Raw genomic sequence first — 25,108 nt, 5'->3', positions numbered from 1 at the left:
GCGGTGGCTCAAGCCTGTAATCCCAGCACTTTGGGAGGCCGAGACAGGCGGATCATGAGGTCAGGAGATCGAGACCATCCTGGCTAACACGGTGAAACCCTGTCTCTACCAAAAAAAAAAATACAAAGACATGGGGAAATTATAGATTGTTCAATAAATACTGTTGAGACAATTAGCAATCCATTTGGAAAAAATAAATTATAGACCTCCCCTCCTGACCATATCATACACAAAATCCCCTTTAATTCCAGGGGATTAAAGATATAAATAGCATGGTCATTCATTGATGGTAGAAGGATTAATTCATACTGCCTTTCTGTAGGACAATTTGGTAGGCTCCTTCAACATTTAATGTGCAGGTGGGTGCGATGGCTGACACCTGTAATCCCAACACTTTGGGAGGACCAGGCAAGTGGATCACTTGAGCCTAGGAATTTGAGACTAGCCTGGGTAACATCGTAAGACCCTGTCGCTACAAAAAATACACTAATTAGCCTGTGGTCTCAGCTACTCAGGAAGCTGAGGTAGGAAGATAGCTTGAGTCTGGGAGGTCGAGGCTGCAGTGACCCATGATCACACCACTGCACTCCAGCCTGGGGTGATGGAGTGAGACCTTGTATCATAAATATATGTATGTATTTGTGTGTGTGTGTGTGTGCAGATCCCTTGCTCCAACAATTTCATTTCTTGGACTCTTTCAAGTTGGCCTACACATATATGTGCCATGGATTGATGTCCATCTATGTTCACTGTGGTGCATATAATGTGATAGTGGAAAACTGGAAACTACCTGCATGTCCATTAGGAGGGGAATGGCTAAATTACATACGTCCACATAAGAGATTACCATGTGCCACAATTCAAATGATAAGATAGGTTCAGTCATTCATGCAACAAATATTTATTGAGCAACTACTATGTGCTAAGACCAGTTCTTAGCACTGGGGATAGAGCAGAGAACAAAACAGTCTCTGCCTTCATGGGGATTATATTTTAGTGGGGTTGACAGCCAAATAACGAAGAACAATAAAAATGCAGTATGATTCAGAGTGAGAATATTGTGAATCAAAATAATGCAGGGTAAGGGGGGACAGGGAGAGGGAGGTGGCATTTTAGACTGGGTGATCATCAAATCTTCTCCAAGGAGGTAACATCTGGGCTTTATTTGAGGAAGCTCTTCATTCACAGAAAAGAGGTCTCCAGAAACATTAAGAAAAAAAAAAAAAAAAAATTATAGGACAACTTATGGTTTTTAAACTATGCCTTTGTTTTCCTAAACATGCATATAGGTATACAAGTATAGATCTGGATATCAGCCAATGACTGGACATGGTGGCTTACACCTGGAATCCCAGCACTTTGTGAGGCCAAGGCAAGAGGACACCTGGAGCCCAGAAGTTTGAGACCAGTCTGGGCAACATGGTGAAACCCCATCTCTACAAGAATCACAAAAATTATAAAAATTAGCTGAGCGTGGTGGTGTGGGTTTCTAGTCCCAGCTACTTAGGAGGCTGAGGCGGGAGGATCACTTGAGCCCAGGAGGTTGAGGCTGTGGTGAGCTACAATCGTGCCACTGCACTCCAGCCTGGGCGACAGAGTCTCAAAAAACTAAAAAATGTAGTCATACTGCTAACATTAAAGGAGAGATTTAACACTTATTTTCCAGCAAGCACATATTCATGTGTTCCTTTTAGAATAGACTTTTCAACTCTTTGTGAACAAAAGCTATTTAGAGCACATATGCAAAGGAGTTGGGTCAGCAGAAGCAGCTTAGGGGTTAAGAGCATCTGCCCTGGGGCAAACACGTCCCCAGCCGGCTCCGTGGCTAGCGTTGTGAACTCAGGCAAGCTGTGGCTTCAGCTTGTCTAGAGTAGCTGTTCCATTTGGGTTTGTACCTAGAGGGAGGAGGCCAAGGGTGCTGTCGAACACCCGACAATGAGCAGGACAGCTCCCCCATTTGTCAACAGCAATGTGGAGAAGCCCTGCTCTAGAACAAGGGGCAGTGTCCGCCTCTCAGAGTTGAGGACTCACGGTGTGCAGTGCACTTACCATGGGCCCTGGCACATAGCAAGTACTTAATAAATAGGAACTATTTTTATTACTGGACTTCCCCGAAAACTAAAAAAAAAAACAAAAAAAACCAAAAAAAACAAATGTTGAGAGTGTGGAGGACGTAGTAGTGCCAGGAATCAATTCTGCTGAATCCCAATTCCAGCAGCTGGCTGGAAGGGATCTCTGACCTCCACGGCAACAATGGTCTTCACGGGGTGTGTGTCTGCCAATGGGATGGCCTATACAGAGCTCCTCATTCCTCCTGTTTGGTTTTTCTGATTTGAATCTCATCTCCTGCCAACAGTTCAGGGACATTCCCACCAGATCACCTGGTCTCTTGTACAGATTCAGCTGTCCTCTCTCAGACATTCCGTGTGGTTCAGAAGAAACACACTCAAGCTTCTCTTGTAGAAAAACCAAAACCCAACCCCACCTCATGCCCCACCCCCAGCTTCCCACACTTCCTGCGGCCCTGACCTCCTCTTTCCACCCCTTCCCAGGAAATCCAAGAGACGCCCACTCTGCTGCTATCTCCTTCCACCTCATCAGGTAAGCAAAACGGCTCCTGTCACATTTCCAACACCTGGCCACTGCCAAGTCACTGCCTCTCCCTGTTCCTCTTGTATTGCTTCTCTGCTGCCTTCAGTGCTGCTGATCGCTCTTCCTCTTGGCCTGCTCGGCCTCCCACCCCTCCTCCTGCTCACTTATCCTCCTTTTCTCAACCAGGTTCTCAGAGTCTGGGCCAAGCCGGCTGCCTTCTCTCACTCTGTGCTTCCTGTTCTCAGTCCGCCAGCAATCTCACCCACTGCTGGGTCCTCACTAACCTCCTCCACCCAAAGACTCCCCAGTCCACCTGTAGTCCCCCACCCTGCTTTCTCTGCCAGGTTGTCTCAAAACTCCCTGAACTCAGCAGTCACAACTCATCTTGTATCTGCCCCGCCACTCTGGTCTGACTCTAGTGCCCCCATCTCAGGGAATGGCCCTGTCACCTGCGCAAGTGGGAAGCCAGCAGCTTAGGTGGAGTTCTCCATCCCAATCACCCCGGCAGGTCCTGAGAGCACAACCTCAGCATCTCCCAGTCTCCCCTCCTCCATCGTCCCTGTATCCATCTCACTCCCCCCTGCATTCTCCCTCAGCCAGAGCCCTCTCTCAAAGTTGCTATTGAATCTGAATCGCACCACACGGCCCTACCTGCTGAAAACTCTTGAATCCATTGCTCTAAGGGTGAAATGCAAACTCCTCACCCTGTGCTCCCCCCGCCCTCTACTCCTGCCATGCAGGCTTCCTCCCTGCCCTGCAGCTGTGTGCCCCACGCTCCTTGTCTCCCCCTAGCTCACCTGCTTCCACCTTCCCTACATTCCCACTTGGGATGCCCACCCTACCATGCACTCACCACCTGCAGCTTGCTCTTTTGGACCAGGTATTGAGGATACAATTTTAATCATACCCCCCAGTGGACTGTAAGCTTAATGAGGCCACTGATCCTGTCTCATTTTCTCTATTATTATGTCCCCAGCATCTGACACTATTAATACTGTGAGTGGCAAACATTCAACACATAGAAGCCATGATGACAATCTCTGAGCAGAATTGGGCATATAAACCCTAGACTGATCCCAGAGAACCTTCTGGAATCAAACTCTATCAACCCTCACCACCCTCTTCACCCCCAAGTCTCCTCACCCAAGTGTCTTATGCAACTTTCCAGGTACCACCTGGGTGATTCTTGAAAGAAAACCCAAGTGTAGGCGTGCCTGGGCAGCACAGTGGGCACACTGCTGCTGTTACACTATGTAGTTTTCACTCAGCCCGTTCACTCGCAGTGCGGGTCAGGCAGTGTTCACCCCAGCAAGACCCAGAGCTCAGCTGAGCTGCCTGCGGTTGAACTCCTGTAGGAAAGGAAAGGAATAAGGAAAGACCCCCAAGGACCCAAACTGTCCTAGACAAAGAGAAACGACCACCAAGGTTTGGTTCTTGAATATGTATTTTTTACTGAAAAAATCATTCATAAATTAACATACAAAAATGTACAAACACATGAGTAAATAATGCAATGACAAAGGACTAGTTTTGTGAAAAGTGTTTTTTAAAACATCTTTAGATTTCAGTGCAAAAATGTACCCCTGGCACCTCTTAAAACGTAAGAGCAAGCTCAAAAACACATGGTGATGGAAATAAGCTAGCTACGCTCAGTGCCATCGTCAATGGTGAGTGGATACAATCAATCCATGTGGCTGCCGCTCAGCTATTAATGTCTGTGGTACAGCATCTCTGACAAGAGGACCTAGTACGTCAAATGAGTATTCTTGCAAATACCCCCCGTCCGCCCAAAACAGCATGAACGAACGGGGACACCTTTCCCTGCACACAGCAATCAAAGACAAGATTAATTTAAGGGGCCACCCATCAGTAGCCTTGAAGACTTTCAGCTACCAACATATACACAAGGTCACATTTGGTTCCTGTTTTTTTTTTTTTTTTTTTTAACATGACAATTTCACACTATTAACAGAACAAGGGCCTGGCTGTACACTTTTAACTATGACATTTCCCATATGATATTCGAGGCCTGGTGGACACGACTGACAGTGCACATCCAGAGATTCCACACTCATCAGACACAGACATGACCGCAAGGGTATCAAAGTGACCCCACTTTAAGCAGTGAAAAGAGAGCTCTACTTTTGTTCTCAGATCAGTATGTTCTTAAGTCAGGTGTTAGCCTTTTGCCAACACTGTGTACTTGATGGTAATTATGGTAACATAGAGCTTCAAAGAGATCGCCTTACAACACTGCCGCATACACACATGGCACCCATGACTCAGAATCAGTCTGTCCTGGCAAATCCGTCCAAATGACATAGTGTTGTCACATTGAAAGCAACTCACAGCCTTCAGTGAGGAAAGGGGAGAGAAGAATGAGAAGGGGAGAAAAGCCGAGGCAGGGACAAAGGCCCGGTGGGGGGTGGGAGTTGCAGGGTGGAGGGGGGGCTCTTTATTGCTATATGCACCATAAAACAAAGGAAAACCAAATGAACTTCTGTGTGTAATGTTCCCTTGTGAAGGTATTTTAAAGCATGAAATGCTTAAGTCTTAAAAACATATGCTATAGCTTACCAGCATTTTCAAGGGCAGGAGCCTGCTCTCTCATATGAGCCGATAAGAGCTTTGCAATGCAATTTATTTTCTAAATACCACTCTATTCTTCAAAAGAACAAAAACACAAACAAAAAAAACAAGGCCTGGCCAATCACTCCCACAGTTTGTGGGGATCATATGTCCACAGAACCATCACATGCAACGAAAAAAGTCCTAACCCACACACATACACACACACACCCCTACACACACCCATGTAAACCATGAAAATCAAGGAAGTTGAAGGCAAACAAGGCAATTAAAAAAAAATACGAAGTACTCTTTAGAAAGTACTCCTCATCACAATATATAAATATGTTTTATGGAAAAGAAGAGGGGGGAGGAAAACTGGCATTTTCCAGAATTCTGCAGAAGCCGACAGAGACTGCAATTTGAGGGCTTTGGTTTGGGGAAAAACAAACAGGCACAAATTCAAATACAATTTAGAATATGACTTCAAGGCTGGGTGCAATGGCTCCCACCTGCCCATAATCCCAGCACTTTGGAAAGTCAAGGTGGGTGGACTGCTTGAGTCCAGGAGTTCAAGACCAGCCTGGGCAACATAGCAAAACCCCATCTCTACTAAAAATACAAAAAAATTAGCCAGGTGTGGTGGTGTGCACCTGTAGTCTCAGCTACTTGGGAGGCTGAGGTGGGAAAATGGGTTGAGCCTGAGAGATGGAGGCTGCAGAGGTGATCGTGCCACTGCACTCCAGCCTAGGCGACAGAGCCAGAGCCAGTCTTAAAAAACAAAACAAAAAAGAATATGACTTCAAAATGCAGGTGGGAGTGTAAGCAGTGCACTTGGGCTCTTGCTGTCTGGAGCTTTGTTAGTCTAATTTGAAAGCTTCAATACAGTCTTACCTGAATCCCAGCTACCCCACAGCACACAAGTGTCACCAGCTCCCTGGCTCCTGGCTCCCTATTCGAGTGCTCCTTGGTTCTATGTATCAGTTACTAATGTTGACAAAGAATCTTTACAGAAACCAAAAAGGGAAACAGGAATCACTGAAGCCAGCTGGTAATGTAGGCACATTGTTCAGAAACTGTGGCCAAGTTCCACAAGAGAAAAAAAAGGGGAGGAGGGATTCCCATACACACCCCCATCCCCCGCCCCCTGCCCCACCATGCTGACGAAAGGACAGAACACGAAGCCTGGAGAGCCAGGAATGTGTGTGCAGCGAGCCCTGGAGGGCCTGCTTTGGGCAGGAAGCAGCCTCCCGCTTAGCGGAGAGTGGGATGAGCACGTGCGTGGCCAACACGGAAGAGTGAATCCAGAGCAGAAGTCAAGGGCAAGACTCGTGGGGGAGGAAGAAAGGGGCAGAAGCCAGCTCCCAGCAATAAAGGTCAGGTTATTTTGTTCTTTTGTGGCATGCCCTATATCCACTCCCTTCCCAAAGTGATAGCAATTCGGGAGATGATATTCTTCAACCGCATTTTAACTGAATTCCTGCACTTGCCAACCAAATAACTGGCCTAATATATAAATCCTCGATTTGAATTGGAGCCAGCTAGAAAATTAAATTTTAAAAAGGCATTTTACATGGCTTATTTACAATTATACTTCTTCAAGAAGTGATTGTTATATATTTATGTCTATTTATCTTTCCCAAACACCCTCCCCTCCACCCTCAATCCCCACCCAAAGAAGGTAATTTTTTAAAAAAATGAAACCAAAGAGAACACGATATAGAAGAATGGTGTGGAGTTTCATTTGCTCTTCCTAAAACGCAGCTGCCCTATGGTGGGTTTGCCTCTGCTCTCAAGGCCAAGAGGCTCCAAGGTCATGTGTAGGGACAGGCTCCACGGCAGGACCACGGCAGGACCACGGCAGATCACAGTTTATCACGGGTTCTGGAGACTGTGGCTAAGACAGGATGTCGGGTAGGAGACAGGGAGAGAGCAGCGGGACAGATGTCTGTCTTGTGAAAACAGAAAGCCAGTGCTGACGAAGGAAGTCCCCAAGCTCACTCCCTCAGTCCCAGCGGCTGATCCAGTGAAGGCGTTTGTGCGTGTGCTGTCACATTTTCCCCCTGAACCCTGTGATCCTTCATGAGACACGGTATTTCTGTTCTCTTGCTGTGTAGACCCTCCCCCCACCCAAAAAAATCTCATCAGACTGCTTTCTTGGTGGCGGTGGGTAAAGCAAACGTACAATTCTCTCCTCTCAGTACTCGTTCACCTGAGCCAGCTCGGGTGTCAGGTTGACAGTTATGTTTTTATACAAGGCGTCGTATGTGATGTTTGCAAAGTAGTTCAGGTTGTTGAGGCCATCCAGCCCTTGCCGTTCTTTTGACTTCCTCAGCAGAGCATACCTGTTTAGGGAGCGAACAGAGAAGAGGTGGCTCTGGGTGAGGACCCGTGCCTCTGCAGTCAGAGGATGGAGCAGGGCGTCCCACAGCAAAGGACGCAACCCACGGCAGCACTTCCACAGCACAAGGCGGATGCACGGCCATTCTGCTATGCCAGGCTGAATGCTGTTGTTAGAAACACCTCCTGTGTTTCATGCCAGATGCTTTACTTAATTATTTCATTTAATGCTCACCCCAGCCCCTGCTAGCAAATGAGGAAACCAAGGCTTAGTAATGTGAGGTAACTAGCCAAGGTCAGAGAGTGGGGAAGTGGGAGGTAAAGTGTTAAAAATACAACAGATGAGAAAGTTCATACTCTGTGTGCAGTGCCATTTTACTCCCATGAAAACAGAATTTCAGCAATTAGAATTGGTTGTCTAGAGCACAGTCTTCCACACAATTTAGAAAAGACACACACACAAAAAAAGAAAGAAAAGGTAACACAGCAACTGCAGCCACCCAGACAGAAGCTCAGGACACCATTCGGAACGGGAGCCTGCAGAAAGGGCGCCACTGCTCTGTCACCTCAGGGACCTTCATCCAAGCCGTTTTTTCCCCAAACTCTCCAAAGGCTACTGGGGAGACCACAATGCTAAAGACATCGGATGAGTGATTTCCTTAGAAGAATCTTACTATTGAAATGTTCACCAATGGTCTGATACCCACACTGGTCTGCCTCAGAGTTAGAATACACGCAGCAGCTATCAAACAGCCATCAGAACAGGGCCTTGGGGTGGGGAGTAGGAGGAGGGGTTGTAATATGGTCTAAGACATCCGGACATGAAAGTATAGGGGATCCTTCTTTTTTTTCAGACTGAGTCTTGCTCTGTTGCCCAGGCTGGAGTACAGTGGTGCAATCTCGGCTCACTGCAAGCCACCTCCCAGGTTCACGCCATTCTCCTGCCTCAGCTTCCCAAGTAGCTGGGACAACAGGCACCCGCCACCACGCCTGGCTAATATTTTGTATTTTTAGTAGAGACGGGGTTTCACCGTGTTAGCCAGGATGGTCTCGATCTCCTGACCTCGTGATCCACTTGCCTCAGCCTCCCAAAGTGCTGGGATTACAGGCCTGAGCCACCGTGCCCGGCCAGTATAAGGGATACTTCTAAGAGACAGAAATAAATTGCACCAACCTTCCAAGAAACTGGACTTCTCCTCGATGGTGATGAGGAATGGACTTGTACTTTCCTGTGTCACCCTCTGGCCGGCTCACAGAATAGCCTGCATTCTGCACTCTGTCCAAGACCAAGAGAACGGGCTTTTAGATACAATGGTAACAGCCCAGGAGCAACCAAAGCCTACAAGACGTGTTACAAGCTTACCCTGGAAATCACACACAGCAAAGGCTTTCCCACTCAACTGACTCACTGTGTCATTTTTTAAACACTGAGTTAAAACTCAATTTTAACTGAATTAAAGTTTTTATGTGAATAGAAAAAATAGGCTGGGCTCGGTGGCTCACGCCTGTAATCCCAGCACTTTGGGAGGCTGAGGCAGGCAGATCACTTGAGGTCCGACGAGACCAACCTGGCCAACATGGTGAAATCCCGTCTCTACTTAAAAAAAAAAAACTTAGCCAGGCGTGGTGGCATAGGTCTGTAATCCCAGCTACTCAGGAGGCTAAGACAGGAGAATCACTTGAACCTGGGAGGCGAAGGTTGCAGTGAGCCAAGATCGCACCAGCCTGGGTGACAAAAAGAAAATCTGTCTCAAAAAAAAAAAAAGAAAAGTACAGAAAGAAATGGCTACTTCCAGGGAATAAAACAGAATTAAAATGGGGATTAACACTTAGATGCTTGTATAACCTAATTTTTTTTTTTTTTTTTTTTTTTTTTTAAGAGACAGGGTCCACTGTGTTTCCCTGGCTGGAGTACAGTGAGACAATCATGGTTCAGTGCAGCCTCAATCTCCCAGGCTCAAGTAGTCCTCCCATCTCAGCCTCCTGAGTAGCTGGGACTACAGGTGTGTGCCACTACAACTGGCTATTTTTTTTTTTTTTTTTGTAGAGACGAGGTCTCACTGTTGCCCAGGCTGGTCTTGAACTCCTGGGCTCAACTGATCCTCAAGCCTCGGCCTTGCAAAGAACTGGGATTACAGGTGTGAGCCACAGTGCTCAGCCTATCATTTGAAATTTTATCAGCAAAATAGTACTTGTAATTAACAACCAACACATACTTTTTAAAAGCCAAGCTACAAAGTAAACAGATACTAGGTAGTATTTTGCATTTGTTGCTTATTAGGTTACTATTTACTTACTCCATAAAAATATTACTTTATTCCACTCACACACAGGATTGTTCACCCAAGTCTGTACAATACAAGCCTTATGTGATGGCGCAGCTCAATCTGTGTAGACATATCATTAATATTCCACCCTTCAGTTTGGAGTGGTTCCAATGAAATGGGCACTTAGTACACAGAACACTGGTGAAGTGAAGTTTTGTTAGAAACTTATAGCAGGAGGGGCACTTAGTTATAATATGCCTTAAGAACCCAATTTGCACCCATTAAAGGACAGAGCTTAAAAAAAAGAGCCTTAAAATGACTACATTCACTTATAGGAATTTTTCCTAAATAGGAATAACAGGCAAAAGAATTATCTACTATATCACACTCTAAATAGTAGAAAATGGAAAAGATTCTAAATATACAACAGGAAACAGTTACATAAATTACAGTACATCTATATAACCGAATGGAGCCACTTAAGATCCTGTTTACAGAGTATTTAATGTTGATATAATAAAAGCAGTAACATCTATTGAGAGCTTATCACATATCAGATACGCCAGAGCTCCATACACATTACATCATTTAATTCTCACAATCCTGAGACTTGTGATTTTAAAAACTGATACACAGAGATTTTAAATTACTGTTCACTTGCCACTTTTTAAACACAAAATAAACTCAATGAAATGGTAACATGTTACTTCTTTTTGTGGGCAATTTATTTTATTTTTATACTCATCTGTATTTTACAATGAACATATTCTTTATTACAAGAAAAAATTGCTAAATTATAATTTGTTTATTTTTGCATGTCAAAGGAGAAAAATGAAAATAGCTGCTTTGTTGGGATATACAGTTTATTTTTTAAGATATTAAGATATTTTTAAATTAAGATTTAAGATATTTTCTAAAAACTTGTAAGTGTGTGTGTGTGTGTGTGTGTGTGTGTGTGTGTGTGTGTGTGTGTGTTTTGAGACGGAGTATTGCTCTGTTGCCCAGGCTGGAGTGCAGTGGCGCCATCTCGGCTCACTGCAAGCTCCGCCCCGCTGGGTTCACGCCATTCTCCTGCTTCAGTCTCCCGAGTAGCTGAAACTACAGGCGCCCGCCACCAGGCCCGGCTAATTTTTTGTATTTTTAGTAGAGACAGGGTTTCACTGTGTTAGCCAGGATGGTCTCGATCTCCTGACCTCGTGATCTACCCGCCTTGGCCTCCCAAAGTGCTGGGATTACAGGCGTGAGCCACTGCGCCCAGCCTATGTGTGTGTATTTTTTAAGACAGGTCTCACTCTGTCACTCAAGCTAGAGTGCAGTGGCAGCTCTCTGTGGCCTCGAATTCCCGGGCTCAAGTGATCCCTCCCACCTCGGCCTCCCAAAGTGCTGGGATTACAGGTGTGAGCCATCACACCTAGTCAATTTCATTTTTTTTCTTAACCTTTTAAACTGTAGCTACTAGAACATTTTAAATTACACACTTGGCTTGCATTATATTCCTATTGGACAGCATTGGTCTGCAGTCTAAGGTAGCATTTCTAGAAGACACCAAAAGAAGGGTAGAGGTACCTGTTCCAGAGGTCGTCATCTTCTCCACCCCAACCCCAGAAAGCATTAGGAAAGCCATTGATTTTCCGAAATTGTTCCACTGTTAAGCCACTCACTCCGCCAAAGAACTCGGTATAAGGAAGCCTAGGAGGAGATGTGGGACATCAATCATCTGTGTGTTATTGGGTAACTGTTTTCCCTAGAAGGTTCTCATCTGAGGACTAAAAACAGTGCTCTCTGTGCTCCTGACCCGATCCATATGTACTTGCTTCCTCATGCTGACATGTATCAATCAAATGAGCAAAATTAATTTTTGCAAACCAATTTCTAATAGCTTTAGTGAGATATAACTTACATACCCACACACAATTCGTCCATTTAGAGTATATCATTCAATGGTTTTAGTTTATACACTGAATTGTGCAACCATGACCACAATCTCTATTAGCATGTTTCATCACTGTCCCCTGCAAAGCTTTGCACCCACAAGCAATCGTCCCTACTCCCCCATCCTCCTTAGCCCCTTATAACCATTTACCTACTTTCTGTCGCTATAGATTTGCTTATTCTGGACATTTCAGATACCTGGAATCATATGATACATATGATACACCATTTGTGTCTGGCTTCCTTAACTTAATGTTTTTGAAGTTCATCCGTGTTTTGGCACGTATCAGTACTTCATTCCTTTCCATTGCCCAACAGTACTCCAATTGTACGGATATACACATTTTGTTTATCCATCCATCAGCTGATGGGCATCTAGGTTGCAGCTAATTAGATTTCCTCTTTACATCGCTCACCATTCTTTCAGATTTAGCCTCTTTAGTTAAGAGGAAATGATACTCACAGATACATATACTTATCCAATTTGGTTGCAAAATGCCTCGGCATCTGTCCACATCCATAATAGTTGCGATCACTTTCTGGTATGTGATCTACATCATGAAAAATCAAACAGTCCCAATCCAAGTCCTTCATTGCTTCTTGAAAGCCAACGTTGAAAAGCATGGCTCGATTAAAGGGTTGGGTACCAACCTAAAAGAAACAGAACTTCATTTTTAAAAGAATCTTGAAGTAAAATCTTTGCTATCTTTGCTGTGCCTAAAGAAGAGTTTATTAGAACCAACTGGAAATGATCACTGGGCTAGTGTAACCAGGTCCAGCACCACACATCAATGCACAGTGTGGCCCAGAAGTCACTGGACCTCTGGCACAGGCACAGTGGCTCACACCTGTAATCCCAGCACTTTGGGAGGCCAAGGCAGGCAGATCAGGAGTTCGAGACCAGCCAGGCCAACATCGTGAAATCCCGTCTCTACTGAAAATATAAAAACATTAGCTAGGCGTGGTGGTGCATGCCTGTAATCCCAGCTACTTGGGAGGGTGAGGCAGAAGAATCGCTTGAACCTGGGAGGCGGAGGCTGCAGTGAGCCAAGATCGCACCATTGTACTCCAGCCTAGGCAACAGAGCAAGACTCCATCTCCAAAAAAAAAAAGAAAAAGGGAAAAAAGAAAAAGAAAAAGAAAAAGTCACTGGACCTCTGGCCCCAGTTTCTTTAAAAATGTAAGTGGTAGCAAACCCAAACTTCTCTTTCCCAAGGCTACTGAAGGCAGAAATTCAACCATATAACAGCATTTAGAAGAATACCTCGCTTCACAAAGGTAAGAGACAACATTACCATATCTACTCTTTACCACTTGCCAATCATTCTCTTCAGCATATTAACCAATCTCTAACTGTTCATAAACCAAATCTAATACAAAGAGTGGTTTTTGGTTTTGTCTTGTTTTATTTTTAAGATCTAACTAAGACAACAGCCACTGAGCATGCCAGGAACTCAAGTCTATGGACAAAGAATTCAGAGGCTCATGAAGAAATCAGTTCAAATCAGTTGACAGCCTAATTAGTATTACAGCTACATTGACTCCCCCTTGCCACTATCAAAATGCCCAACTTAGGACCGGCAGATAGACCGTTAACATTTCCCAGATGCGCAGCCTTGCTGAACAGTGGTGCTCAGCCCTTCCTTCTCACTCCAATATAAGGCAAGCTCCAGGGTGACACTTAAAAGCAACTCAGACTATGAGACTCAAAATTGTGCCCATAGGGAGAGGTAAGCATGCAACAGACCCTCAGGCTGACGATCAGTATATTCAGGGAAATCTGTCAACCTTTTGTTTATCTATGGATATAGCACTTCTAGTTCAAGGATCACATACTTCAAAACGCCTATAGAGGCCAAGTCAGTAATATAAACATATAAACTAGGCCAGGCAAGAGAAAACCACAGTAGGACCGTCATGTTCCATCTAAAGGCAAATAAAAAATATGCAGGACCCAAAAAAAAAAAAAAGATTTACAGACTGAATTTGCCACGTGGTCTTCTTCAGTTTGTGACCTCTATATCTGGTTCACTACCAATATTTTTAAGATTAAAACAAAACCAAACCCTCAGGCTTGGAGAAGTCTGCAAATGTCCCAGGCCACTTGGCTGATTAAAAGCAGACATGACAAGCACTGAGGTCTCCTGACTCCAAGGCCACATCCTCTGTGCTGTACCTTGCTGCAGCTCTTTATCTTAAGGGAAACTTCCTGGGTCTGGAGCCTGCAGGCACCAACAAAACCACCACACAAGAGGCCTTTGTTCATGAGCAAAGCTCTCTCCTGGATTCAAGTGTGACCAGTACTGGGCAACAAACATCTAGAACCAGGAGCACAGAATTGCTCTCTGCTCCCCTTCAAATGTCAGGCAACTCAATCCTAAGATTTCAGTTTTATTGGCTCTTCACACCAACAGTGGATCAGCTTGCAGCATCCTAAACTGCTGTCTCAGAAGAGAAAGAAGAAAGGAAAAGAAAGGACCACTTACTTGTTCAACCACATAAAATGCAAACTGCAGGCGCTGGCGCTGGAGCATGGGAATCAGGTGTCTGAACAGGACAGGGAGGTGCTCGTGGCGATTCCGGAAGGGGATAAGGATCGCCACCTGAAGAGGATCACCGCAAAAGCAGCACAGTTAGGACTCTCAGCTTTCACTCCTTAGCAGGACACCCCTGCAGAATTGCTGACCAACCCATGGGAGTTCTGGGAGGCTGGCTACATTGTCCTCAGCTTTCTCTAAACAAAGATCTATGTTGGCAAGCTGGTCCCTGGACCTAGATGAATGTTATTCTTACATATACCATACCTTATGGTACATAGTAGGCCTACAATTTATTCTAGACCATAACTCATAGGAAAACACACATTCTACACTGTGACAAAAATACATTTATAAACTTACAATTAAAACAAGCTTCACAAAACAGTATTTCCCTTTGCATTTTAATAGATTCTTGTTGAAAGAATGGACTTAAGCCAGCGTCACAGCTTAACGAAAACTACTGATGTCTTCTGACTATGGTCAGGCAGAAAACCACTAAATCTCAGTGTCAAGTCAGATAACTTTGCTTTTTAATCCACTAATCTTGTAGTAACCAATGGAGGACAGGCATGAAGCACTGATTCTGCAGATGACTTCTGCAAATGGGTCAGTAGAGACCACCAACGCCTCATCCCCTTGCTTTGTTAATATTCCTGGCAGGAAGACCAAAGGGTCTTGCTCGGTCATCAGAATAATGCAAATTTCTGTGTCTACAAGAGTCCTTGTGGAAACCCATTCCTCCAAAATATTTCTACATTTGCATGGGGTGGTAGGATGAAAATGACAAAATGTCACTGGTTAGCTAATCCCATGGTGATTCGGACCAAAGGCAAACCCCAGGTGGGTTTCTCAGCATTTTGACTCTGACTTCACACCCTACCTTCCACCGAGGCATGCAATCAGAAGGCTTCCAGTGACCTCCGAGCTTGATGGTTGGGTCTTTGGAGAAGAGTTCATGAATGTAATCCATTCCGATTTCACTCATGTTTATGTCTATTGGGCCCTCTGAACAGAGAGGGGGAAAAGGATTAAGAGATCAGAAAATGAAAGGTTTCCCTATGCCCGAGGTTTTAGTCTCTGGAGAAGTACAATGCTTTTTCAGCTGATTTGTTTTTAGCAAGGATGGAAGTCCCTTCCTCTGCTTTCCATCTCACTGCATTTCAGTTCCTCACTATTATCAAGGTAAAGAGGCAAATCAAGGAATTAAGACTTTAGAGTTCTGCTTCTGTCAGGGGCCAGTAAGAAATGAAGACTTTAAAGTAAAACAGCAGCTGAGCTTTTCTTTCTTTTGAGACAGTCTTGCTCTGTCGCCCAGGCTGGAGTGCAGTGGTGTGATCTCAGCTCACTGCAACCTCTGCCTCTGGGTTCAAGCAATTCCCCTGCCTCAGCCTCCTGAGCAGCTGGGACTACAGGAATACGCCACCACACCCAGCTAATTTTGTATTTTTAATAGAGAGGGGTTTCACCTTGTTGGCCAGACTGGTCTCGAACTCCTGACCTCAAGGGATCCACCCACCTGGGCCACCCAATGTGTTGGGATTACAGGCATGAGCCACTGCGCCCAGCCTTCTTTTCTTTTGTTTTGTTTATTAATATGTTTTAATAAATAGAAACGGGGTCTCACTATGTTGCCCAGGTTGGTCTTCAACTGGGCCGCAGTGATTCTCCCACCTTGGCCTCCCAAAGTGCTGGGATTATAGCTGTGAGCCCCTGCACCTGGCTGCAGCTGAGCTTTTCTGAGAAGAAGGAGAAAAGTAGCTGAGCTTAGAGTCATGTCGGTTTGCTCCTGATGCAAGTGCAGACACACGACCTCTCTCAATCCATTCACCAGGGGGTCAGGACCCTGAGTGATTATGTCCTAACTCAGAATGCATCTGAAAGTCAGGAAGTGGTACAGTAACAATCAATAAATGCTACTGAAACAATGAACTGATAACATTAGTTTTAGGCCTGTTGATGCCTATTTCTGATACACAAATCTTAGCCTTCCCAAACTAAGCTTACATCTAGATGCAGACAAATGCAGATTTTAAAGGGAAAACCTATATATGTGTGGTGAGACATGCAAATGAAACAGTAAGGCTTCCAACACAACTTACATACTTACAATTAATTATTCATATATGGATGAGAATATGTTCAAATACCATGCATGACTATTTCTAACATTTTCTTCTATTTTCACTATGTTTGAGCATAAAAGTCAACTTTGCAAATGTAAGATTTTCCTTTTCTTGATCTCACTTCTTAAAAAAATTTTTTTTTAAAGAAGTGGGGAACTATATAAGAAGCCTAAAAGTATAGGAAAGGTGTAAGAGTTTACTGTCCTTGTTTTAGCTTACATGAGATTCAAAAAAAAGAACAAAAAGATCTAAGAATTGTTCTAACTAGCACTTTGTTAAAACAATAACTTGCAAGGCATGGTGGCTCATGCCTGTAGTCCCAGCTACTCAGGAGGCTGAGGCATGAAGATTGCTTGAGCACTGAAGTTCGAGACCAGCCTGGGCAACATACTGAGACCCCCACCTCTAAGATCAAGCACTACAATCAGTGGGAGATTTATACAAAAAAGACAAAGCTGACTGCCTAGACAGTCACGTGCTTTGACATTTTCACCAGTGATGAATGGCATATACGGTGGCTGCATAAGATCACAATGGAGTTGAAAAATTCCTACTGCCTAGTGATGACATAGCTGCCATAACATTGTTGTGTTACTCAAGTGTTTCTGGTGATGCTGGTATAAACAAATCTACTGCACTGCCAGTCATATAAAAGTATATCACAAGGCTGGAAGCAGTGGCTCACACCTGTAATCCGAGCACTTTGAGAGGCTAAGGCGGGCGGATCACCTGAGGTCGGGAGTTCGAGACCAGCCTGGCCAACATGGTGAAAACCCCATCTCTACTAAAAATACAAGAATTAGCCAGGCGTGGTGGCAGGTGCCTATAATCCCAGTTACTTGGGAGGCTGAGGCAGGAGAATCACTTGAACCTGGGAGGCAGAGGTTGCAGTGAGCGGAGACTACACCACTGCACTCCAACCTGGGTAACAAGAGCAAAACTCCATCTCAAAAAAAAAAAAAAGGAGAGCACATACAATTATGTAGAGTACATTATACCAGATAATGATAATAAACTATGCTACTGGTTTATATATTTATTATACTATAATTTTAAATCGTTATTTTACCCTTTTTTTTGAGAGAGGGTCTTGCTTTGTTGCCCGGGCTGGAGTGTAGTGGCGCAATTATAGCACACTGCAGCCTGTGGCACAGGCCTAAGTGGGAGGGTTATTTGAGGCCAGGAGTTCAAGACCAGCGTGGGCAACACAGTAACACTCCATCTCTTAAAAAATAAGAATAATAATTTTAAAATTAGCCAGGTGTGACAACAGGCACTTGTAGTCCCAGCTCCTCAGGAGGCTGAGGGGGGAGGGTGGCTTGAGCCAGGAGTTTGAGGCTGCAGTTTTTTAAAACACTTTTTATAAACTTTTTAAAAGTTCACAAGTTTATAAAGTAAAAAGGTATAATAGTAAGGTTAATCTACCATTAAAGAAAGAAGACTATTTTCTGAATAAATGTAGTGCAGCCTAAGTGTTCGGTGTTCATAAAGCCTGCAGTAGTGCACGGTCATGTCTCAGGCCTTCACATTCACATTCACTCACTCACTGGCTCGCCAGAGCAACTTCCATTCCTGCAGGCTCCATTCATGGTAAGCGCCCTACACAGCTGTACCATTTTTTATCTTTTATACCTCATTTTTTACTGTACCTTTTCTATGTTTAGATACACAAATACTTACCACTGAGTTACAGTTACTGTATAGCACCATGCTGCACAGGTTTGCAGCCTAGGAGCAACAGGCCACACCACACAGCCTAGGGGTGCAGCAGGCTACGCCATCGAGATTTGTGGAAGTCTACTCTAGGAGGTTCCCCCAACAATCAAATCACCTCATGATGTACTTCTCAGACAGCACCCTCATTGTTAAGCTATGAATGACTGTATTCATACTTTCTCTAGGAAGTTCAAACAGAACCCAAGTTACAAAGGACAAGCAAGTGCAAAGGAAAGAGTGAAAAAGTAGAAAAGGGAGAAAATGGCACCAAGGAACACAGGCAACCCTGCAGCAGGCTTTGAAGAGGAGCCAGGAGCACAAATGACTTTCACAAACCCTGTTTCCAATGGCAGGGAGGTATTTATATTCTCTCTCTAGGCAGACAGAAAGATGAAGAGTGCCCTCCCCTTTACCCATTTTAAAAGCAGAGGAAGATAGGCCGGATCTCTACTCACTCATGGAAGGGAGCCTTTCAGGGCAGGTATGGTTTGCAAAGTAGGTGAAGTCTTCAGGAAGAAATGTTGTAGTTTGCAGGAAGGTTTCACTGTGGTTCAAGTCAAGAGGGTAATCTAGGGAGGTAAAGGAAAACAAGCCGATCAGACTGGTATGTGTAATCAACCGTGCCATTATTAGACGCCTACCAAGTAAGTCTTTTTCTTAGCTATCAACTTGGTGGAAGGAGACAGGACTCTAGACTATCGCTTTGATGTGGCTAAAAATGTGAACCCATCAATAAAAATGTTACCCAAATGACACATTTTAACCAGTGTTCCTATTCCTATTGATTTTATAGGCTTATATGCAGCACTCAGTTTATAGTAAACTGTAATTCAATGTAATTTTTAAAATAGCAGTCTCCCTCCTCTCATTTCTATTTTCTAAAGGAACCACTTGCCCTTCTTTTGGCCAAGTATTTCAGCATTTATATTCAGTATTCACCTCTGTCAGTCTGTATGGCTAGTCATGATGTTTCTGTTTTCAGTCTTACCTACTGACCTCCCACTATGGGAGGTGAAGACATTATCCCCTTCCTTCTGCCGCCCCTGTCACACAATCCCCTTCCTCTCCCCCGTCTCCCATCGGTCACATATCATAGCTGTGGTTAGGACAATCTTCAGTCTTTGTATTATGATGCTGCTGTTAAGTACTAGTCATCGCTGAGAAATGTGGGAAGTTATGCATCTTATTCTTTGTTTGCTCAGTTTTATATGCAATGATTCTAATTCAACACCACGCCTTTCACAAGACATTTCCTCCTAAGACAGGTATTAGGTATTCTCTCAATTTCATCCTCTCAGAAGAGGTGTGGCAGCTTGTGGCTTTATTCCATGCCAAATGTGCTTCCGTGGGGAGGTATTCTCTCGGTGATGATTCCTCCCTTCTGTATTCTGTGCTGCCTTTCTGAAGAATACAGAACAGGAGTTGGATGTGGGACCTCCTGGTCCTCTAACTGTCTCATCTTTTCTATCCAGTTTTCCATCTTGCCATTTATCTGCCCTACTTTCCAAGAGATTTCCTCAACTTTACTCAACCTTCCTTTAATCATCATCTCTGCCATGATATTTTTAACTTTGAAGAGCTCTTGTTTCCTGAATGTTCATTTCTTACAACATTCTTGTTTCATGTTTGCAGTCATTTTTCTCTTCTCTTATTGATATCTCTGGGGTCAGTATCTTTGGGTCTTTTCTCCTGGTCTGACCAGATTCTCCAGAGAAATCCACTCCAATGTCCTGCCAGAATGGTAGAGTCCTGACTATAAACATCCTGAAACTAAGAAAGAAGAGAAAGAGGCTGGGGCATAGGTAATGCCCATCTTTTCGAATACTATGGTCATGTCAGGTATCCCCAGGTTGAGGAGCCTCTGTTTTGCCATCTCTGGGGTTATTAAGTCTCCAGCTCTTGCCAGGATGAGGAAATGCGTCTGGGTATCTGACTGCTTTTTAACAGCTTTCAATCTCCCTTTATTTTAGTTGTCACCTTTGCTCCTACTTCCAATATTGCTAGTTCCTGAGTTTCTGGGGGATCCTGAGGTGGTTGCTGGTTTTCCTGTTGCTGCTTTGAGCAGTCAAGTTTTCTTGGGTTTGTTAAGTCTTTTATCAGTGGCTCTTCTGCTTTCTACCTAGCAAGATTTTTTGCTGTGGTCTCCTTTCTTGTTCTCATTCTCAGGGGTTTATCATTAAAAAACCCTCACATATGTATGCCCCTTTAGAGTCATGTTAGTGGATATGAAGAGTGTGAAGGTAGATGTCTTTTCCCTAGGGTACTATAGTTGTAGAGTAGGAGGAGGGCCCTCTAACCTCATTTTCTACAGATGAATAACTGGAACAACATACACAGAACTCAGACCAGGGGCCCTGGCTAATGCATGACAGAGCTCCAACTAAACTCTGAATTAGAGATCTTTCCAGTACACTGTATTGTTCTTTTTCACAGAATATTAAATCCTTTTGGATTCATGCTGATTCTATGGAAATTAAAACATCCTGTTCAAATTCACTTTGTACCCTAGAATTCTAGAATCTTCAACTAAGATATTTTTGAAAAAGCACTATGAGCAGGTTTCCAAGAATCAAATGGCTAACACATTGAATCCTTTCATATATGCACACGGCTGCCTACTCTGCGCTGCCTGCTCCACAAGGACTCTGGGGACAAAATTCAATGAGAGGCAACTTGAAAATTTTAACGGTGTCTTAACAAGTGAAGGAACAGAACGCTTTCTGTCCTTTTTAGTAGCAGCTTTCCTGAAAAACACGAAGCCTGCATTTATAGAGAATAGTAGAGACTAATTTATATAAAGACATAAACCAGGCTGGGTATGGTGGCTTATGCCTATAATCCCAGGAGGCCAAGACCAGCCTGGGAAACACGCTGAGAACCTGTCTCTACAAATAATCTTAAAAATTAGCCAGGTGTGGTGGTGCATGCCTGTGGTCCCAGCTACTCGGGAGGCTGAGGCAGGAGAATCACCTGAGCCTGGGAGGTTGAGGATTCAATGGCAATGATCACACCACTGTACTCTAGCCTGGGCAACAGGGCAAGATCCTATCTTAAAAACAAACAAACAAACAAACAAACAAAACATGAATCAAGACAGAACCTTAAAGACGAAAGATTCTGGATGAATCTAATAGATGAAATTATTCTCCTGTAGAAAAAAATTAAAAGACCTAACAAGTACTAGAAAACATGCCTGTGTTTGTGATATGATCATGTGTGGCAAGAGACGCCGGCTGGAAACAGTGGCACAGTCAATACATTCACTAGAAGGCAATGAAATTCCCAAAAAAGTATATTTTCATAAATCAACAAAAACAAAGATAATAATCATTCTGGTCAATGACTGACCCAAGCCCTAGAGCTAGAACCTAATCAGGAAACTAGAATTTAAAAAACATGAGGCAAGAGACAAGATATCTCTAACTCTAATGATTCCACTATTTGGAGTTTCTTTGAAGACAGATAAATTCCTTTCTACTTCCTTCAAACAATTATATAATAAACCTGGTAGCAACTGCCATGAAACAAAAAAAAAGCATTTTTTTTTCTTCTGATTACTAAATTAATAATATGTCACTGTTTTAAGAATCCTCAAATGCATAACTCTATTGTAAAAATCTTCCAGAACCTTCTCTACATCTTGGGAGGGGGTGGCTTAATTTCCTAATTTCTTGTTTAAAAATTTTTAAATAAAAATTTAAATAAAATAAAGTCTACTTGGGAGGCCAAGGTGGGGTGATCACTTGAGGTCAGGAGTTCAAGATCAGCCTGGCCAACACGGTGAAACCCCATCTTTGCCAAAAAACACAAAAATTAGCTGGGCATGGTGACAGGTGCCTGTAACCCCAGCTACTCAGGAGGCTGAGGAAGGAGAATCGCTTGAACCCAGGAGGCAGAGGTTGCAGTGAACCAAGATCGCACTGTTGCACTCCAGCCTGGGTAACAAGAACAAAACTCCATCATAAATAAATAAACAAACAAAGTCTGCTTTTCAGCAGCAATAGAGGCCTTTTAAAATGAAAGAGACAGAGGAAATTAATTGCTCATGACCTGGTAAAACTATGTGTAGTTATCGTGAGGAGCCCTGGTTTTTCTCCCCTGCTAGCTGTCCAGCAATGGGTGGGGTTATACCTCAACCCCTTGGAGTTCCAAATACAACTTCTTACTCTTCTAAAACATGTACCTACTGAATGAGGAAAATGCTGAGAGAAAAGCCTGTTGAATTTCTACGGCCACGGTTTTGCTTTTTAATTTAAATCTAATCTATTTCAAATCCAGACATGTTCTTCTTGAAGGGCAACGAAGGCAGCCACTTTTACATTTAGAAAATGGGAAAACAACCCAGGCATGGTGGCTCACACCTGTAACCTCAGCATTTTGGAAGGCCAAGGTGGGTCACCTGAGGTCAGGAGTTTGAGAGACCAGCCTGACCAACATGGTGAAACCCTGTCTCTTACTAAAAATACAAAAAATTAGCCAGGCATGGTGGCACATGCCTGTAGTCCCAGCTACAAAGGAGACCGAGGCAGGAGAACTGCTTGAATCCAAAAGGTGGAGGTTGCAGTGAGCCGAGTTCCCACCACTGCACTCCAGCCTGGGCAATAGAGTGAGACTTCATCTCAAAAAAGAAAATGGGAAAACAGGCCAGGCACAGTGGCTCACACCTGTAATCCCAGCACTCTGAGAGGCCAAGATAGGTGGATCACCTAAGGTCAGGAGTTCAAGACCAGCCTGGCCAACATGGTGAAACCCTATCTCTACTAAAAATAGAAAAATTAACTGGGCATGGTGGTGGGTGCCTGTAATCCCAGCTACTCAGGAGGCTGAGGTAGGAGAATTGCTTGAACCTGGGAGGCGGAGGTTGCAGCAAGACAAGATCGCCCCAGTGCACTCCAGCCTGGGCAACAGAGCGAGACTCCATCTCAAAAAAAAAAAAAAAGTGTGAGTCAAAAGATCTCAAAAAAAAAATAGATAGAAAATGGGGAAAAAATGGGAAAATAACAAACCCCTACCTACAGGTTCAAATGGCTGCTGATATCATGGGCTTGCAGACCAACATTTCTGTCCAGCAGCAGCTGCTTATTCAGCATTGCTTCACCCCAGTGGTTCAGCAGCCTTGGTTGCACATTAGAATCATCTAGGAAGCTTTCAAAAATTCTAACACCAGGCTGGATGTGGTGGCTCATGCCTGTAATCCCAGCACTTTGGAAGGCCGAGGTGAGCAGATCACTTGAAGCCAGGAGTCTGAGACCAGCCTGGGCAACATGGTGAAACCTCATCTCTACTAAAAATACAAAAATTAGCCGGGCATGGTGGCACCCGCCTGGTGTCCCAGCTACTCAGGAGGCTGAGGCAGGAGAATCACTTGAACCTAGGAGGCGGAAGTTGCAGTGAGCTGAGATGGTGCCACTGCACTCCAGCCTGGGTGACAGAGCAAGACTGTCTCAAAACAAAAACAAACATACAAACAAAATTCTAACACTCAGGCTACACCTCAGACCAATTAAATAAGAATCTCTAGCAGTCAGGCACAGACATACATCAGTACTTTGGAACGCTCCCTGGGAATTCCAATGTATAGCTAAGCTTGGTATTGGCTACCCTAATGCCTGGAGGAGGTAAAAAACCTGCCTTCTCCCTTGTGTTACCAAATCCAGTTGAGAAGGAACCGGAAGTGCTGACCAATGGACCCCAGCAAGAATCACCACTTTCCCCTCCCATCTGAGAAAAGACCAAACACTTGCCTCTCTGCTTGAGAAAAATATGGCAATTTATATATACTAGAAATATGCCACTGGGACAAATAATCTGTGAAATATAAAGAACTAATTCTTCAAGAGTTAGTCCATTTAAGGATGATGACCTACCTACTGGGAGGGTAGCCACATCAAAGACTACAGACTGGACATCTAAAACCATGGAGAAAGAGGTGAAGATGACCCACTCCACTAATAGATTACAAAGGACACCAGCATGACTTTACTCACTCTGCAGATTCACAATCTCACAAACCAATGGCTTTCAGTGACAACAGGAAGCTTCTCCTGGTCACTACTCCAGGCTTATTTCCAGATTCACAGTCCCCATACCCAAAAGTCTGTTTTCATTCAATAATCACCACGTTGCTTTTAAACTTAAAGAAAATCAGCATTATTTAAATGTCACCCTGGGCTTTTGAGCTATGCTTGGCCTAATGCAGATGCCTGAATGGGGGTATGTGCCTCAGCATTATTTCAGAAGGTCCAGGTTACCACCATTAAGCCAACAGTGCTCCAGGCAGAAGTTATCCAGCCAGAGGTGTCAGTCATCTGACTGTCTCAGCAGTCTTGGGCCCAGAATACCCTCTCTGACTGTGTTAGGTAGACACTGTTTTGAAATGAAGAAGAATGATGCGTTTTCATTCAATACACTTTCAGTGAAATGCTATTTTCTTTTCAGTACAGGTTGAGTATCCCCTTATCTGAAATGCTTAGGACCAGAAGTGTTTCAGATTTCTGATTTTTTCAGATTCTGAAATATTTGCATTACACTTACCAGTTGATCAACCCAAATCTAAAAATCCGAAATCTGGAATGCTCCATTGCATATTTTCTTTAAGTGTCGTGTTGGCACTCAAGGTTTTATCACGTGTGGATTCTGGAGCAATCTGGAGTTGGTATTTTCTGACGGGGGATGCTCAACCTGTACTTAATCGCCAAAGATGTGCCAGTGACACAGTAGCTCATCAAGATGGTGACTTCCTTAGAAACATGCTACAACACTTAAAATGTGCTTTCTTGTTAAATTTATTCCTGCATGCATACAAAAATAATTTACCAAGTGCTTCCTATGTGCTAGGCAGTGTATAAGGTACTAAGAATACAAAGATGACAAAAGGAATGAAGCCATTACTGGGATTCAGGGGACAGGCCCTGGAGTCAGAGAATCAGCAAACCCTACCTAACCCTGCTGCTGCATCAAGTTCTATGACTTCCGTGTGCCTTGTTCCTTTTATCCCTACAATGGGGACATAGTGGCTACCTTCTGGGTT

The 25,108-nt window shown here is 44.0% G+C and overlaps 1 protein-coding gene across 1 annotated transcript in view; it reads right to left on the bottom strand.

The window, feature by feature from the left end:
• Positions 1-4,018: 4,018 nt before the first annotated feature.
• B4GALT5 (beta-1,4-galactosyltransferase 5) overlaps positions 4,019-25,108 on the bottom strand; it is an 83,443-nt gene continuing 62,353 nt past the window's right edge. The window contains exons 3-9 of the mRNA XM_008014462.3: positions 18,534-18,647; positions 15,120-15,244; positions 14,186-14,302; positions 12,163-12,350; positions 11,334-11,456; positions 8,675-8,776; positions 4,019-7,505 (exon numbers count right to left, since the gene is read on the bottom strand). Of these exons, the coding sequence (XP_008012653.1) occupies positions 7,358-7,505; positions 8,675-8,776; positions 11,334-11,456; positions 12,163-12,350; positions 14,186-14,302; positions 15,120-15,244; positions 18,534-18,647 (917 nt within the window). The 3' untranslated portion in view covers positions 4,019-7,357. The remainder of the gene's footprint in view (positions 7,506-8,674; positions 8,777-11,333; positions 11,457-12,162; positions 12,351-14,185; positions 14,303-15,119; positions 15,245-18,533; positions 18,648-25,108) is intronic.

This window comes from Chlorocebus sabaeus, chromosome 2 (genome assembly GCF_047675955.1).
Source record: "Chlorocebus sabaeus isolate Y175 chromosome 2, mChlSab1.0.hap1, whole genome shotgun sequence".
NCBI classification, from domain to species: Eukaryota; Metazoa; Chordata; class Mammalia; order Primates; family Cercopithecidae; genus Chlorocebus; species Chlorocebus sabaeus.
The sequence above is the reverse complement of the archived record's forward strand: the minus strand, read 5'-3'. Positions and strand labels throughout refer to the sequence as shown.